Below are 14,558 nucleotides of genomic sequence, written 5' to 3' on the forward strand. Positions count from 1 at the left end.
CCCATTTTGTTCAGGGGTATTAATACAGGTAGTTTGATGTAAAATTCTATCTTTAGTAAAAAGTTTCGAAAAGTTTTTACTTATATATTCAGTGCCATTATCGGAACAAATTTTTTTTGATATTGGCAGCGTACTGATTTCGGATGAAGTTAAAAAATTTTTGAAAATAGGTAAAGACTTCATTTTTTCCTTTTAACAAGTAAACCAAAGTAGTACGTGAGTAATCATCAATGAATGTGATAAAATACTTGAAATGATTATAAAAGGTAACGGGGTTAGGTCCCTAAACATCAGAATGAATTAATTCAAACATATTTTCAGAGATACTAGTAGATAAAGGAAAAGGTAATCGCGTATGTTTAGAAAATTTGCAAATATCGCAATAACTGGAATTCAAATTGTAAGAGAAAAGTTTGTTTAAAATTTGATCGGAAGGATGCCCAAACCCCCGATGCATCAGCATCCTTGATCGAGCGGGCTCGTCGACACAAGACATTGGTTGGTAGAGTCCTTAAGGTAGTATAGCCCATTTTGAAAATATTCCTCACCAATCATCTTCCCTGTGATGCGATCCTGAAATAGTACTGAATTATGTGAGAATATGGCATTACAATTTAAATGACGAGTTATTTTTCCAATAGATAATAAGTTTGATTTAGAATCAGGTAACAATAATATATCATGTATATTTTTGTGAAATAATGTGGAGGTGCCAAAATCAGAAATTTTAGCTTGACCACCATTTGCAACGATTACATGTTGAGATTCAACCGAGATAAAATTTTATAGTTTCATTGAGTCCCGTGTCATGTGATCAGTTGCACCAGAATCGATAATCCAATCTTGTGATTTGAAAAAGTTTGAACAATTTTTGGAGTTAGATATGAACATGACCTATGAGATTGCTGTTGATGGACAAGCGATTAGAACTGAGCAATTAACTGTGAAAGTTGTAAATTTTCTGCCGGGTCAGGTCAGGTTTGCTGGGAAAAACGGGTCGGATTCGAATCGGGCCAACGAACCGAGTCGGGTCGAGTCTTCGTGCTCGGATCTTTTAAAATGACCCGACCCAAGCAGCCCGCTGCATATGTCGCCCCTTGACCCGCTTTCTTCATTTATTGTGTAACCCTTAGGGTTTGAGAGACAACTGCCGTCAAACCTTTTTTCTGCCTTCTCTCTTCTCCATCCGCCTCCGACTTTGTTGGTCGTGCTATTTCCTCGTTCAACCCGACTATGATTTGGCCGCAGTTGAGGGTGGAGATGCCAGCACCTGTCGTGGGTGTGGCCCTACTTTCTGTAGTGGTCGCACCTTTCGACAGTAACAGGCGCTCCCCTAGAGCGCACCGTCTTGTTGGGGTTTGAGTGCCGAGAGAAAGAGGCTCGATTCTCCATGAGGCTGGAGATTGCGCTCATCGTGGCGCGTCTGGTCTCTTCCTATTGGATGATGGCTATGACAGCATCGATCTTTGGGAGTTTGTTTGACATAAGGATTTGTGATCTCAAGGCTTCATAACTTGAGTCCAATCCCCCCAGGTAAGTATAGACTAAGTCTTGCTATGCTCTTCTTCTGGCTTCTTCTAGGTCTGTGGTAGGTGAGAGGTAGTTTTGCAACTCCTCCCATCTGGTTAGAACTTCAGTTGCGTAATTTGTGCTGGTTCGAGTTCCTTGCTTGATTTGTGATAGTTCCTGTTTTAGAATAAAAATATGAGCGAAAATTTGCTCGTGGCTGTATAGGCTCTTCATCTTTTTCCAAATTGCCTGTGATGATTTGAGTAACATGCACAGTCTGAAAATATGTGGTTCCATGGTGTTTGTGAGTAGAGACATGACCATATGGTCTATTTTGTGCCATTCCTCAATTTCTTCTATTTCTTCTTTGGTTGGTTGCTCTGGGTTGGTTAGTGTTAGCCTGTTTTTGGTTCTTGTGATGAACCTTAATTTTATTTCCACCGCTCAAACTGATGAATACAGACCTTGACCATTCAAAATAATTTTGGTTGCCTTTTAGCACAATGTTAGTTATTTTTGTGACATCGTTGTGAGACATGCTAAAATTTGAGTTTGAGGTTGAGGGGGTAGATGATGACAGGTTAAACCTACTCTGATACCATGTAGAAAATGTGTTGGTAATGTTATTGATTAATGATGAGTTTTTACAAGTAAGAATTCTGAGATTTACAGTATAAAATTGTTGTGTTATATACATGATTATGTTGTAACGGTTCTAAGACATCTAACGTCTCTCTATAATCTATTCCAACGTCCATTTCCGATTTGGAAAAGGTTGAAGCGGCCTTTCTTCTTTAGGGAAGAAAGGTTGCTCCTTTTTCTACTTACAGGCCTGTGATGACATGTCTGTATAGCTTTCTAATGTACAGACCTGAAGCCTTTTTCTTTTTTCCCTTTCTGCTTGTTTATTATGTGCTTGAAGGTTTGATTTTTCAACATCATGATTAATCAAACTCAGTTAAGTTTATATCATAATTAAGATAATAAAATCTTATGCAATTGCTATAAGCCACTATCTGCATGAACTGCGATGTGGAATGCAGGAGAACAGTTGGAATTAGAGGAACATTCTGGTGAGGATATTATACATAGGATAGGAAGGAAAGTGGAAATCGAGCTAACTCAGACCTTAATCAATGCAAATTGCCTCATTTAATAATAAAAGCTTACTTGTTCTATTTTATTTTGTTTAACCCAGAAAAGAAATAAGGTAAAAGAGCTTACCGAAAGAAGCTTCTTCCATTACCAATTCCCATATCATATGCTTACACATAATTTTATTTATTTATTTATTTATTTTTATCTTTCAACTTTCAAGCCACCCAACCTCACCAGCATCACCCATTAATTAATGCCAAAAAGAATGGTCTACTTAATTGGTTTTCGTTTTCATTCTGATTTAATACAAGTATATATGGTTAATTAATTAAATTAAGATAATGAATATTGACTAAATTATGATTCAACAGCAGAACATTCATCATTTCTAGTAACACCTACGGAGCATGAACCATTTCATTTGACCCACTAAAACATATATTTTGATTGCTTAATGAGCATGCCAAACTCATCATTATGCTGCATTTCAAGTTTGTTCCCTCTATTTGATGCACCCCCCATGATGCTGTTGTATGCCTATTATCATTGATTTTGCTTTTAGTGAGCTCTAAAGCTTACTTAGTTTTTATACTTGTCATTTATTACTATTTTTGAGAATTAAGAATAAGAAAAAGAATAAAAGAATTTCTTCTTTTTCCTTTTCTATAAATTTAAATTAGAAACCAATTAACTTATCAATATTATTATGAGTGATAGATAAATTGAGTATTTTATAGTGTAAATATTTCAATCTTTTACAATACTTATTCTTATAATTATTTTTTTTATCACTTATTTAATAATGAGAGAAAAATTGTTTATGAAATACATACCATCTTCCTGCACGTGGAAACTAATGGCAAGTGATCAAAATCATTTAAATACCCATTGACTAAGTGAAAAAAACACTTAAATTCCAAGCATGTTTCTCAATTAACTGCCCACCCAAATTCTCTTAAGATCATGTGATGCTTATCTTATGAATCACACCATTTTACATTACTAGTGGCCCAAAAGCAACAAACAAATTTGGAAGCAATACACCATTTGTGGAGTAGTGAAGTTTATATGTAATTGCCTTATCAAACGAGAAAAGGCAAATTTCATAAGCTTAATCTCAATGTCCTTTTAATATTGCAATCAAAATCATCTTACCTAAGGCAAAAGATTAAAATAAAGAAAATCCATATGTATTTTGACATTAATACCTAACAATATACATAAGCTTTAAATTCTCAAGAAGGAAAAATCAATAAGCCCTTCAAAAACATATTTGAAAAAAATAAATAAAAATCATGTATTAGACAGTGTTCACATAGCTTGTATTATACAGAAGATTTTTTTATTTTTTTTGGTGTGAGATTTACTTTAAAATCTGTTAATTATTAAAAGATTCAATTACTTCATGCATTAAATTTTTATTATTAAAAGACCCAATTTAATATAAATAGTCACTTCATATTAAGCAAACATGTATATTTAATTTTTTCCGATTCATTAAAAGTCAATGACCTGCATAAAAATGGATTACACTTACTATATAAATGCAATAAATTCCTATCAATATTAGTAAATTGTGATACAAGGATTCAAATTTGAGATTTTTTTAATTATATAAATATAAATATCAATCATATTATATACGGTCAGAGTGACGATAAAAAAAATAATTAATTATCACATTTTATGTAATAGAATATATGAAAAAAAAATTAACAGCTAACAAAAGAAATGATGTGAAATCAAGTTGTTTAATCGTAATTCTAGAACTCAATTACTTTTCAACAATGAATGACGCATGACTTCCGTACAACCTATTCCATATCTTTTTATTTATTTATTTTCTTCAAAAAAGTCTCACTAAAATTGGTGATCATAATATAAATAATAATTATATAAAAAAACCTTAATAATAAAAATACATTAATATTAGTATTCCATTCTTACCCTTCCACTATTGTCTATAAATTCAACTCCTACCAAGTCTTTCCCTTCCATGTTTCATACTACCTTGACATTAACTATACATTGCAACAACATTAATATGGCTAACAAGGTCACCGCCACCTTCTTCATAATAGCCTTCCTTTTCATCTCCTTCACTCTCACCAAAGCCGTCCGGCCGGAGCCTTTCGCTAAATACCCGAATGCCGTCGCAGAAATCCGGGATGAGGTACGTTATAAATGGGTTCATTATTTCCTTACTACAAGATCATATATATATTTATATATATATACATACATATAATTGCTATTACCTGTATTTATGGTGGCTAGTTTTGGCTGATGAGTATACAAAATTGTTCCTTTGTTGAAGGATGATGGTCAAGCCGAGACTTGCGAGGGCGAAGGCAAGGAAGATTGCTTGATGAGGAGAACGCTTGCAGCTCACATTGATTATATCTATACCCAGAAAACCAATCCATGAATGATATTGTTCTTTTAAATTATCAGTTCTCTTTTTCTTTGATTTTTGTCTTTCCTGTACGTAAATAGAGCAGCCACATTACATTATTAATTTCAGGGCTCTTATATATATTCTAAATTTTATTATACATCATGTCATAATGAATTCTTGGGGATTTTTATTTGGCTTTCTTGAGTAAATTTGAGATATTATTTTCTCAAGCAATTTCAGGTTAAGATTGACAGCAAGCTGCTTGTCTGAATTTTCTTCCTGTAGCCATTGAAGTTAAATTTGAACTGTAATATTTAACGTAAATTTCAAGATGGAATTGACCATCTACCAAGATGCTATAATGTGTTGATTTTCTTGATTATGGCTTCAATTTTATTATCTAAAACCAGAATTATTATTTTTTTTTTTTCTCATCTCTGTTTTGACCAAGTTTACAGGAGTATATAGGAAGCTTGTTAAAAAGCTTTTACTTGCATTAAGATATCCTGGAAGGAAAATTCTTGCCTATGCTACTTAATTGGAGTCTGGCGAAACCTTTTATAATGGAATAGCTTTTGAATGAAACCATTTTTAGTCTCTGCCTACTTATCTACTAGAAAGCAAATTATAGAGTGGTAAAACATTTTGGTTTAATTGAGCAAAATGTTTTTCTGAATTGCCAAGAAAGTAATTGCCTATTTGTTGAGAATGTGGAAACCTAAAGATTCTGCAAATAGTCAGTTGTTGTAACTTGCAAAGACTGAAAAACTGGTTAAATGGAAGAATTTGCAAATGGTCAATTGTAATAACTTGCAAAAACATTTTTCAGATTTCAAATGTTCGTTGATGGTAACAGATTAACAAATTTTCCCCTAAAGTACAAAGGGTTTCAATATTTATTCAGGTTGACGGACTTGTCATCTTTCTTTGCAATTTTATCATTACATTTTTTACCTTGTTTAATTGTATTCAAATCTATGAACTATAAAGTACCAAGAAATGGATGGTTCTTTTGAACTAACATTCAAATAATAGTTTACCGATGGACCATTTTTAATTTCAACGATATTAATCTTTTCCATTTAAATTTAGACAATAACAACTGGCATTAATATTTTATACAAATTCATTACGAGAATAAAACTATTTAATTTTCCACCAAGTCTATGCTCTTTAACCCTAAACTAGCCGTGGGTTTGAGGAAAAATTAAGCCTAGCAATTTAAAAGAATCAACTAAGAGTATTAAATGTTGATTTATATTTCTTTTATGACTAGACCTCTATCAACTCTAATTTCTTAGCTTATATAGAAATAGAAATGGATAAACGCGACGTGACATAAGAATATGAAATTTTCTAAAAAATTAAGAAACGAAATGTTAGAAAAATATTTTATATATATATATATATATATATATATATATATATATATATACTATTCTAGATTCTCTACTGCATTAGTCTTAATCAAGATACAAATTAAATACAATTAATATAATTATTTAATATTAGTAATTATACAATTATTATAGACCAAGAAAAAATCTTTAAATGTAAAACAACTAAAAATTAAAAATATTTATATAATTAAAAAATTATATAATAGAAAAAAGTAAAAAATCATCTGTAAATAAAAAATAAAATAAATAGAAAAAGAATATTAAAAATCTTTTTGTAAGTAAGGTAATATGATTAAATGGAAAGACTTTTTGAAATTTTTTTAAAATCTCAATAAATAAATAAAATAAAATAAAAAATAATAAAAAGTATTTTTTAAGTGTCGGTGTCTAAAACGTGTCAGATATAACGCAATCCATTTTAAAGTTTATGTGCAATCTAGCCAATGTCTATATGAATAATGCAGTAGTCTTCTGCAGGTTTCTTGTTGCCAAAAACAAAAAAAGGGTTAAAAACTGTGGTAAAAAGGGAATGCTTGTGTAAAAGAAGACATTAAGAAACAAGGGCAACTTAGTTAATTATTCAGTCTTAAATTTAGTAGCCATAATAATCTTGCTTTAGACATCATTTATGATCAAGAAGGAAGAAGGACCCCACTCGGTTTTGAGTTATGTGCAAGACATTATTTTTGCTGAAATTTCATAGCTCCACAATAACTGCAGCATTATGCACACGGCTCCATGAAATCACTCAAACCACTCCACTAATCACCATTATGTGATCCTTCACCTTAATTACAGATCTGAATCAGATATGTGAATTAATGCCGTCTCAGATTTTAGATAAATTTAAATTATTCAATAGAACAATTTTGGAAAAATGAGGTTAGTTCAAATAGGAATTATATATATTTTATATCTTATATACTTTTGTTCGATATCGTTTTTTTATTTATTCTCGAAACCCGCCCCCTTGTTTTTTGATTTTTTTAGCTAACTAAATCTAAAAAAATTTATAAGTATTTGATTCAATTAATGAAAGCAATGGCCTCATCTACATATATGAACCATAAAATTGGTGGTGCACTTGAATTTGCAGTCTTTGGCTGTAATTGCAAGCCACTTCACACTTGCATTGTTGAATAGACTTGACATGCCATGGCATGTTGCTGTAACCATGATTTCTAACTTTAACTTGCCTCAACAACCATGATGTTCATGCCATGATATTTTGACCACTATGAGTGGTGGCTGTGTCCTGGCTAGTTATTTTTATTTCTATAACATTCAATGATATCATGGGCTGGTTCGAAAAACATAAAGCTCACAAAAAGAAATAAAAGGAAATAGTATTTCTTTAAGAGATGGTTATTATTTTGAGGTTCGAGCATCCATGTTTGTTTATTGGGCCAAGAGATTGGGCTATCGAATATCAGGGTTTCTGAGGGCCAGCAAACTGGCCTCCAAAATCTGCAGTAACCAGCCATTGAAAGACCACCAATTTCAACTTCCCTCCAAAAGGAATCCAGAACCAGTTCGCACTTTATTCCTGCAAAAGAAAGCAAGGAATCAATCAAAAAAATGGGTAAAGAAAAGCAATATTGGCTGCTCAAAACTGAACCAGGAGAATGGTCATGGGATGATCAAGCATCAAATGGAGGAATAACAAATTGGGATGGAGTCAAAAATAAACAAGCCCAGAAAAACCTCAAAGCCATGAACATCAAAGATCTATGCTTCTTTTACCATTCGGGTGCTAAAGCTCGTCGCGTGGTTGGTGTTGTGGCGGTAGTGAAAGAATGGTATAGTAACGATGATGATGAGGTAGTTGTGGATGTTAAGGCGGTCGGGGAAATGAGGAGGCCAGTTGATTTGAAAGAAATGAAAAATGATGATGGGTTGAGTGATTTTGCTTTGTTTAGGCAGCCTCGGCTGTCGGTTGTGCCGGTTCCCAAGGAGGTTTGGGAGAGGGTTTGTGAATTGGGTGATGGGTTTGAAGGGGACGGAAATGATGATAATCAAGAACAAGACTAGTTTGTTGCAACTTTATGTTTTGCTTTCTTTTGGTAAAAAGAAGAAAAGTCCTAAAGTCAGTAGTAAGGCAGGGCTTTTGTTGCCATCTCTGTGATTCTCGCAAGGAGAATGCTAGTATTGTATATATATATATATATGTGTGTCTGTGTGTGTGTATGGAGTATTTACTTTTTGTTAAAAGCTTTATCTTGCTTATATGAATGGTAAAGTGACATCAAATTAGCAGTTTATTTCTTAGTTTGGGAATCATGAACCTATAACATGCTATAACAAAACCCAGTTAACGCAGAAGACAGCTGACCCTTAGCCAAATGAAGAATTAAACTAATGATCTTTCAAATGAACAACCTCCCTTTGGGGCATTTTATCAAACGGCTTATGAGCAAGTTAAGCTGACAGAACGACGTCGTGTGAAGGGCAAAAACATATTAAATGTTAAATGTTTCCATATCTTAAACCCCAGAACAAAAAACAAGAAGAGAAGCAAGCAATCTCAGGGAAAAATGCAAATGCAAGCCCTAATGATACCAATACGACCTCGTTTTACTGAACTCTTAACTCGTCAATGGCTCAAACCTTTAAGCCTCCGTGCATACTCATCGTCATCGGAATACTCCAACCAATCACGTGGTGGCCTCCCTCGCTTCTTCTGCGAAATTCTTCCTTCTTCAAAAGTACTCTCTCTCTCTCTCTCTCTCTCTCTGACCATTGCGTTTGCTAAAGCTGCTTTAACTGTTGCAAAGTTATATTTACTGTTATTGTTTACAATGAAAATGGCAGGGTGGTATTGTTCGTGTACAAGGTGATGAATTCTGGCACATTGTTAAAGTTTTAAGATTATCCATCAGCGACAGGTACTACTCTTCACTTCTTCGTAAATAAATTATTGACTCTTCTTCTTCTTATTATTATTATTATTGTTTTCTTGACTTAGATTAATAAAAGACTGTAACTTCACTGTTGCTAGTGTCTAATAGGTTATCAATTATTATTATTCATTTAGGCATTGTTTAGAATAACAATTTACCAGAATTTGCAAAATTATGTCACTGTTGGCTTCTTTTCATTTCTTTATTTTGTGTATGCTTTTAATCAATAATTTAATTTTCCAACTAATTAAATGCAAGGATAGAGCTTTTCAATGGGAAAGGAGCTCTAGTAGAAGGGTGCATTGAGAGAATTGACCGTACTGGACTTGATTTTGTGGCAGTCAATGATCCAAAGATAGTTCTTCCCCAGACAATAAAGTGGCATGTATTTGCAGCATTCGGTGAGTTTTAATAGAATTCATACATAAAATTAGTTAGGATTTTAAAGTCATTTCAGTGCTTGTATATGTCATCACATGCTTATACTCATTCCTCTTTAGGTAGTTTAAAAGGTGGTCGAGCTGATTGGCTTGTTGAGAAATGCACTGTAAGTCTTAAATGCATACACAGATTTTTTTCTCTAGTTTAAATGTAAATCGTTTTGTCCTTTGTTTTTAAATGCTAACTGCTAACATTACACTTCTCTTTTTTGTTAGGAGTTGGGGGCTCATAGTGTGACCCCTCTGCTAACAGAACGCTCCCCATCAATCTCAGATAATCGAGTGGACAGGTTGGAACGTGTCATTTTAGCAGCAACGAAACAATGTAAAGAATTGATCTAGCAAGTATCCTTTTTCTTGTTCTTCTTTATGCACAACTTAATGTTATCCTCTTAAATTTTGAAGTATCTAATTCACTCAATTAATTTATGTCTATTTAGTCTGAAATTGTTTGGTCAGCTTCACTTTCTTTTCTTAAATCATGCATGCCTCTATACTAGGTCAGCGGCTGCATGAAATGGTTCTAAATCCTCCTACAAAAGTTGAAGGCCTTCTGCCTCTTGTGAGTTGTTCTTCTCTTCTATTCACACTTTAAACATTGGCTATTTCTTGGTTGACTTCAAACTGGAAGGTTGGAACAGACCTATCTTTATGAGCTTTTTGGTGTGTTATATATAGATGAAAGGGATTATAGTTCAAGAAAGGTATTCTTCGTATTGTAGCTCATTACTTTTAAATGTTTGAGGGGAAAAACAGCTATCTGTGGCTGTATTGATAGGAAATATTTGTAGGAACATTTTAGGCAGCAGGGAAATCAGGGTGCACACTGTTTTCTTAAATAGTTAATCAAAGGGAAAATGTGGAATAACTGAAAAGATTAAGGTTTATGGACAGTGTGCAATGGATACGATTCTGGTCAGATTAAGTTTTATTCTTATGTTGGTTGCTGTTTACCATGCGGCAAGTAGTACCTCTGGCTATAAAGTAGTTAATGACAAAAGAGTTTTCAACAACAAACTGACTCAATATATATCTTGTTAGGACGTGGAAGCAATCGAGGTGCCTAACATGATTATGAAAAAGGTTAAAATTGTCCATATTGTGTATATTTAGATTTCAATTAGACTTCTTTATCTTTCATTTATAGTAATGCAAAAATGAAGAGAAGCAATGCATTGAAGACTGCCCAAGTACTATTCACCTAGAAATAAATTAAGCAATCAACGCAAGGGACTAGCAAGGCCCAAGCCTAGGGTTTTTGCAGGTTGGCTTGGATTAGCCTAGCTTGGCCCTGGTTCAAGTTCGGGTCTTAACCATGCTAAATCACTAGTTTCAGTCTATTGAAAGATTAAGGAACTGTAATGTGCATTAAACTAGTTTTATAAGGTACTTGAACTGTTTCTTATCATCAGATAAGAGTTTGTGGAAGTAACAGTTCATGTTTCTTGTTGTATAGATTGCCGATTCAAAGCTATCTTTTCTGGCAGCTGCAGAAGCTACTCCGGTTGTTAATGTACTGGCTTCATCTAGAAAAGAGTCAAGTGGATTGATAATCGTGGGACCAGAAGGGGGTCAGTATTCATGTCTGTTAGTCCCTGACTTCTGCAATTTTTCTTCTTCTGCATTTTGGCTGCTATAGTTTTTTTAATTTGAATGATTCCTTACACATGGAATGTGTAGCTAGTGTTAAAGTATTACCACTTCGGTGGATCATAAATGTCTTAATTAGTTCTTGGTTCAGTTGCCTTCTATTTTATTGTTCTCCTGGAAATGGAAAAGTAAACTATTGTGGAACTATGTTTGGACAATAATTCAGATTTCACGGAGAGAGAGGCTGCCTTGATGATGGAAGCAGGTGCCACAGCTGTTGGTCTTGGACCACTTCGCCTTCGTGTTGAAACTGCAACAATGGCACTTTTGGGAACTCTAATGTTGTGGTCTGATGCTCAGCAATTCTCTTCTGCCTAGTTACATTTGCAAGTAAGATGGGTCTAACATTTTGGATTTCCTGCTTTGCTACTCCTACAATCTGTCAGATTCAGATGTACCTTTAGAAAATGGCTTATTAAGACTAGAAGATGTTATCTTGCTTTATTATGGGATACATGTAAAGGATGCCAACTCAAGACAGGAAGGAATTACAATAGTTACCTTTTCTTCTCAACATCAGTTTTTGTTCTGTTAACATATCATCTATTGGAGAGACTGCTACTTTTTTAATTTTCACTTTTTTTATTATTATTGACCATCTAAAAGTAGTTGTAAGATTCCTATTCCCATTTGTTTCCATGGTTTGAAATGCTCGTTGATGGAATGTGAACATTTTCAGTAAGCCCAATGTATAACTGGCCAAGTGAATTACTAGACAAATAATGTTCAGACAAAAGTTAGTATTTGATTGCTGCTCTCTGTTGTGACACCATGAGATTACAACTTGGCCATATTGACTAATATGAGCTACTTCTTTTAAGACATAAATGGACATGTTTTAGTTTTATATTCATCAATGAAGCCTATTGGATGAAAGATTTTAGTTCTTTTACAACATTGAAGTATTGTAATATGGTTTTAGAAAACTTCTCTTGGAGCTAGAGTAGCTTGGGTAGATTTGGTTTAAGACTAGCATCACGCATTGAACTTGGTTTAGATAATCCTACCTGTGCCAATAGCAGTTGGATAGCTTGAAAGTTAACCAGACTCATCACCCTCCATTGAAAATTCTCTTATTTAGTTAAGAAAAAGAGAAGAAAGAAATCTTGAGTTATGCCTCGATAATTTTTTTAAGAGAAAAAGAAGGGAAGAAAGAAATCCTGAGTTATGCCTCGATGATTTTATTCTTGAAAGAAGAAAGAAACGTTGAAGAGTCAGAACATGAGGTGTATTGCATCTCAAACTTTGCAGCATAAATTTCATTTTTATTAGCAATGTGTAATTATACTTTGGATGAAATAAGTTCTTCAGCCGTTCAAAGGTCAACTTTTGACAAATCTATACCTAAATTACTCAGCTTCTGGCTGAGGCAAGAAAAATGAAATTGTGGGAAAAAGAAAAGTCAACTAATTACATCAAAGTTTATGTTTCCAATTGCTTAGTCGTTATGTAGTGATGGTTGCTTGTGATTAAAGAGGCATTGAATGCTGGCTAGACGATGTAGTACACTACGTACTAGGTCTAGTACAGTACAGGCTGGCTGGGATTGCAAAATAATAAGATTAGGACTTTGGCTTGAAAATTGCAGCAAAGTCTTGTTACCTATGATGCATCTAACGCAACCCATCATTTACCCTGTTTTACATGAATGGTCGTTTCTGCTACCAGTTGAATGTTTTAGTTGACTGGTGTTTCTCTACATTTGTAATGCTTTCAGTTCCTTTCCTTGCCTAAAACTTTAACATGCAAATTCTTCTCTTGATGCAGACAATGACGCAACTCTCCAATCAGGTTGATGCAAGCTACAATCTTTAGGCTCCACTAAGGTCAATGTTCAACTTCCTAGAGTCTGAACACACAATAATTGTATGCTTTTCATCCACTTTGAACTCAATCTCATTGATCATAATTTATTCAAAGCCATTAATGTAGTTTTATTTTCTAGTTTTTCTTGAGTAATGCTACACAATTCACCATTATATATTTCAACTCTTACTTGATGTGGCATATAATATCTCGCTGAACTACTTCTTAAATTTTAAAATATTAAAAGGTAATTTAATAAAAATATTATGTGGCGCATCAGTTGAATAAGAATTGAAACAAATAATAGTGAGACGTTTAAATTTTTTTTATTTTTCGCTCAAAAAATTATCTAGTGTCTTCTATAGTGGGCATACATAGGGATGATGGGGGCAGGAAGAGAGCGGAAGGGAAATGAGCTTCACTAGGGGAGGCTTTTATGCTGTTATTGTTCATATCTCACCGTTTTCTTTTTTCTCCTTTAATATACTTTCCCTTTCCTTGCATCCAACATTTTAGCATTAAATTTGATTCAGACATGTTGACTTGGAGAATCCCCAAGTTCTGCGGTGCATTATTTATGTGTGCCCAATTGTGGTCGGCTGCTGCTAGTGTTATCTCTGAATAAGTATTTGCAAAGATAATGCATTTATGTGCTGCACATGCTACTCCAACTCCTTCTCTTCACCCATTTGTTTTTGTCTTTCTTGGAGACTAGTTGGGCGCTTAAAGTTTTCCCTGCCCCCTTCTTGGCCTTTTGAAAGCTTTCATATATACATGTCTTTTGAGTGGTAAGCTACAGAATAAAGGGTTGATTTCCATTAATACCGGTCAATGGTCGTGAGGAAATTTCCATTAATAGTGATTGAGAAAGACTCAAATTCAAGATCGTTTCAATTTTTACAAGTAAAAATACTTATCGGGTCATTCTCTAATTTGCAAAGTAACTCCTTTATCGACATATTTCTCTAACCTTGTATTGCTATCATGGCCTCAAATATATGCTTGTGAGCTGAATTTATGTTTACGAAATGTTGATTTTATTTATGAAGTGCAAGATGTGTGGTCTATAAAACTTTGGATGTAAATATAAAGTTATATAAATTTGACATTTTAAATGGATGAGCCAATGAAATTATCCCAAACATCTGGGGACGGTTCCATTGGATTGAGTCTGAGGGAGAGAGAGCCATGTGCAATATGAGAAGATAAATTATGGAAGATGGCCTATTGTACCTCTCATTTAGTCAGGTGAAGCACCTGATTCCTACTTGGATATGTATCTCTTGCACGTGTGCTTCCTTTTAAATATAGCCACGTGTAAACTGAGACTCATTGCTACAAAGAAATGTTTTTTAAA

General features: G+C 33.8%; 3 protein-coding genes across 8 annotated transcripts; all 3 read left to right on the forward strand.

Annotated features, from left to right (window-relative positions):
• The first annotated feature begins 4,597 nt into the window (after positions 1-4,597).
• LOC8268928 (phytosulfokines) lies at positions 4,598-5,162 on the forward strand. The gene is made up of 2 exons (XM_002522071.4): positions 4,598-4,780; positions 4,925-5,162. The coding sequence occupies exons 1-2, from the start codon at positions 4,604-4,606 to the stop codon at positions 5,033-5,035; spliced, it is 288 nt and encodes a 95-aa protein (XP_002522117.2). The 5' UTR covers positions 4,598-4,603; the 3' UTR covers positions 5,036-5,162.
• Positions 5,163-7,798: 2,636 nt separating this feature from the next.
• On the forward strand, positions 7,799-8,666 carry LOC8268929 (thymocyte nuclear protein 1). Its single transcript, XM_002522072.4, has one exon. It carries the CDS (start codon positions 7,984-7,986, stop codon positions 8,434-8,436), a length of 453 nt encoding a protein of 150 aa, XP_002522118.1. The 5' UTR covers positions 7,799-7,983; the 3' UTR covers positions 8,437-8,666.
• Positions 8,667-8,717: 51 nt separating this feature from the next.
• LOC8268930 (ribosomal RNA small subunit methyltransferase E) lies at positions 8,718-13,394 on the forward strand. Of its 6 annotated transcripts, none has more exons than XR_007216470.1 (9): positions 8,718-9,110; positions 9,217-9,290; positions 9,564-9,706; positions 9,806-9,852; positions 9,962-10,070; positions 10,246-10,307; positions 11,202-11,332; positions 11,562-13,046; positions 13,163-13,394. XR_007216470.1 is itself a non-coding variant. In XM_002522073.4 (9 exons), the coding sequence occupies exons 1-8, from the start codon at positions 8,940-8,942 to the stop codon at positions 11,711-11,713; spliced, it is 873 nt and encodes a 290-aa protein (XP_002522119.1). In that variant the 5' UTR covers positions 8,718-8,939; the 3' UTR covers positions 11,714-11,725; positions 13,163-13,339. The 6 variants fall into 6 exon arrangements, 2 of the variants coding, with proteins under 2 accessions (XP_002522119.1, XP_048231986.1); XR_007216469.1 differs by having other exon boundaries at positions 11,562-11,725; XR_007216468.1 differs by having other exon boundaries at positions 11,202-11,316; positions 13,163-13,339.
• The last annotated feature ends 1,164 nt before the right edge of the window (positions 13,395-14,558 follow it).

Source organism: Ricinus communis, chromosome 6, assembly GCF_019578655.1.
Source record: "Ricinus communis isolate WT05 ecotype wild-type chromosome 6, ASM1957865v1, whole genome shotgun sequence".
Classification (NCBI taxonomy): Eukaryota; Viridiplantae; Streptophyta; class Magnoliopsida; order Malpighiales; family Euphorbiaceae; genus Ricinus; species Ricinus communis.